The sequence below is a fragment of the Stegastes partitus genome, unplaced genomic scaffold (assembly GCF_000690725.1).
Source record: "Stegastes partitus isolate 25-593 unplaced genomic scaffold, Stegastes_partitus-1.0.2 Scaffold2103, whole genome shotgun sequence".
NCBI lineage: Eukaryota > Metazoa > Chordata > Actinopteri > Pomacentridae > Stegastes > Stegastes partitus.
The window spans coordinates 80722-84150 of record NW_007579834.1 but is presented as its reverse complement, the minus strand read 5'-3'; the positions used below and the strand labels follow the sequence as shown (position 1 = coordinate 84150).

The following is a 3429-nucleotide window of genomic DNA, read 5'->3' as shown; positions in this document are numbered from 1 at the left end:
GACAGACAGGTGGACAGATGCAGAGACAGACAGGTGGACAGAGACAGACAGGTGGACAGATGCAGAGAGAGACAGGTGGACAGAGATGGACAGTCAGTCAGTCCGTCCGTCCAGGGTGACTGCTGGTGAGTGGACTTCAGTCTGACCTGTTATTTTCCAGGTTTCCTCTTTTGGCTCCACAGTTGAATAAAATGTCACAGTGAACACACGGGTCCGGTTCAGAACTGGACTTCCATCAGGGTCCGGTTCAGAACTGGACTTCCATCAGGCTCCAGGACACTAGCAGTCCACTCTGACTGTCGTGCAATAGGAAGACCTGCAGGTGAGTCACCTGCTACCTGGCTGAGACAGCAGCATTCTACCATCGGGTCAGAACCATGGCGTTCTCCATGGTCATGTTGGAGCGGTCCAGTTCCCTGCTTGGAGCCCTTCAGGTGGATCTACAGCTCAGGGCTTGGTCCAGACCAGTGCCAGTGTAGTTCCAGGTTCTCCTCCTGGTTCCAGCTGTTCTCATGAGAACTGCAGCCACTGATGAACCTCCAGCCGTGTCGTCGATCAGCTTGTGTTTATAAAAGCAGTCTGTGTTCTGTGGTTTCAGCTCCTTCAGTCAGTGTGTTCTGGTTTCTTTCCTCTGACAGTAAACGGAAGATGATTGGACTGAGCCGGACGTGGAGGAAGCTCTGATCCACACTGTGACCTGTTATTGAGCAGACAGGTGATCCACACATGAACAACCTCTGGCTGAAGGACGAGCTGTGCTGGAACCGCAGCCAGCCTGCTCATGTGTCCGTCCTCTCAGGCTGCTTCATGCTCTCAGTGCACGGCTCACACTCGGCTCTTTGTGTTGTCCTGTCCGTCTGCTTGGTGTGGATTCTTTGCATTAGGTTGTTCTGGTGTTCCTCTCCCTTCCTACAGAACCTTGAAGCTGTGTTTTAGAGGACAGTGTGAATAAAGTTCTTATCAAGACGATGGTGTGAGCGACCAGATCAGAGCTGTGCACGTTCTCCATCCACACCGAGCAGCTCTGATCTCTCAATGGTTGCCACAGTTTCCCTCCAGTCCTGCAGTGTGAGTTCCTGTCAGCAGGTGGTGCTGCAGAACCTCCAGTTCAAACCGCCTCAGTCAGCACCAGAACTCTGCTTCTGTCTGTCCACTGATGCAAACGGGATCTGTTGGGTTTTTATTTACCTTTATACCCAGAAGGGTTGGGTGGATCTTTTTATCGTTGCATGTCCCAGTCCGTTGTCTTGAATGTGACTCCAGGAGAACTTCAGGCTGATGTGGACCCATCGATCACTGCTGGGCTCCCCCCCAGGGTTCTGTATGAATGTTCATAACTGAATAAGTGCTGTGCTGCGCAGTCAGAAACACTATTTAAATGCTTTACAGGCGTTTTCTTCGCTATGATCCAAACTGATGTGGATAGAGCTAATTTAAAATAAAGTGGTGCACCGTTAAAGCGCTCGGATGAGGTCGTGTTGCCCTCAGCTGCTCTCACCTGAACAGGTGACGTGTTCAGAGGTGAACAGCAGCCAGAGGGAAGCTTCATGTTTCTGTGCCTGGACTTCTGAACATGGGAGCATCTGATTGGTGGACTCCTGTTGAACCCTGAAACTGCTGTGACACACAGAAAGACGGTGGTTTTGTTTCTCAGGTGTTTGTGAGCTGATGTCTTGATCCGTGTGCTGTGGTTCCAGGCTCTGTCTCCCAGCGATAAGAAGTGCTTCGAGGACATGGCCAAGGCCGACAAGGTGCGTTACAACCGTGAGATGAGAGACTACGTCCCCCCAAAAGGTTTCGGAAGGAAGGGCCGCAAGAGGAAAGACCCCAACGCCCCCAAGAGACCCCCGTAGGTCCACACAGGTCCTGGTCCTGCTGCCGTTCCAGAACCAGAGCCCAACTGTTCATCAAACTGTCAGTGTCAGTGAAATGTGTTTGAGCTGTGAGAAGACATTTTGTGGAGATTTACAGTTTTACAGCTGCAGAGATGGAGGACACCTCAGTACAACACCCCAGAAACGTTCAAAGTGCAGAAGGTTGGGTGAAATGTAGAAGAGTTCATTTAACAAAGGTCGTAAATGTTGAGCAGATCTATGAGAAGAAACAGACATTTAACACTTTCTCAGTATTGAGACATACATATACTGTACCAGTTACCTGAACTGGAATCACAGGTTTTAGCTGGTCAAGGAATCAGTCTGAAAACAAACCAAAACCAATCTGATCTTGTTGAAAAGAATGAAACACTTGTGCTGCTCGCTGTCAAGTTCCACTGTTCTCATGTTTCAGCACAAACAGCAAGAGTTGATTTGTTCTGGAAGCGTTCTGCTAAGTCTCACTTGTGTTTTCAGGAGGAAGTTTTCCTTTAGTTGGCAGAATGATGTTAGAGGCAGGAACTGAACAGCAACTGACCAGGCCAGCTACACTAAACCTGTTGGTGTAAATGTAGAATCAGAGGCTAAATAATCAATCACATTGACACCTTCTCTGTGCACAGCTGCTAGCTGGCTAACGTTAGCACTGCAGGAAGCTGCAGAAACATCACGGCAAGCTTCACAATAAAGGTCCAACTAAAGTGGAGGATCGAGAAATTATTGATCAGTAAACAGATGGCTGTATTTCTGACTGAGCTGTCTGTCTGCAGGTCTGCGTTCTTCGTGTTCTGCAGTGAGTACCGTCCCAGTGTGAAGCAGCAGTGTCCTGGCATTTCTATAGGGGACTGTGCTAAGAAACTGGGAGAGATGTGGAGCAAACTGTCCCAGTCCGAGAAGCAGCCGTACGAGGAGAAGGCCCAGAAACTACGAGAGAAATACGACCAGGTGAGACTCAAGACCAGTGGAAAGACCAGTGAGACCAGTAGAAAAACCAGTATAACATGCGTCTGCATGTGGACATCAATAAGCAGGTTTTAGGTGCGACTAAATATGTTCTTCGGTCACATGTGACCTGTGTTAAATTGGAAACGGCGTGGACGCCCTCAGAACTGTGGTGGCGTTGTCTCTGGTCCAGGCCCAGATACCGCTCCATGTACAAGAACACAGGCGAAGGACGGCGTTCAGGACGGTTATTTTACGACATCAAGAGGCAGAAGCTTCCTCTGATTGGATAGGATTTGAACTACAGCCGCCTGAAGGTTTGGCAGCTTATTAATGTGCTGAACAGTTAAGTGGTTCGGTGTGGATGAACCCTTTCCTGAAAACGAGGGGGTGTGTAGGAAGTTTTATAAAAAAAACCCTGCTACGTGTGGACAAGGCCGAAGAATTTGAGTTTTAAGTTTATTGATTGAACCAAAAGTCACAGATGATGCGTTCAGGTCCGCCTGGAAGTAGGACATGTGACCGCTGGTAATGTTAATGTTGTAAATATTCTGACTTTGGAGATTCATTAAGATAACTGTTAATATGGGGTGCCCCTATAGCTCACCTAGCT

At 48.7% G+C, this 3429-nt stretch overlaps 1 protein-coding gene across 1 annotated transcript in view; it reads left to right on the top strand.

Moving 5' to 3' along the window:
- The window catches only part of LOC103373941 (high mobility group protein B2-like), a 9549-nt gene that overhangs the window by 3568 nt on the left and 2552 nt on the right, over positions 1 to 3429 (top strand). The window contains exons 3-4 of the mRNA XM_008303955.1: positions 1698 to 1849; positions 2645 to 2819. Of these exons, the coding sequence (XP_008302177.1) occupies positions 1698 to 1849; positions 2645 to 2819 (327 nt within the window). The remainder of the gene's footprint in view (positions 1 to 1697; positions 1850 to 2644; positions 2820 to 3429) is intronic.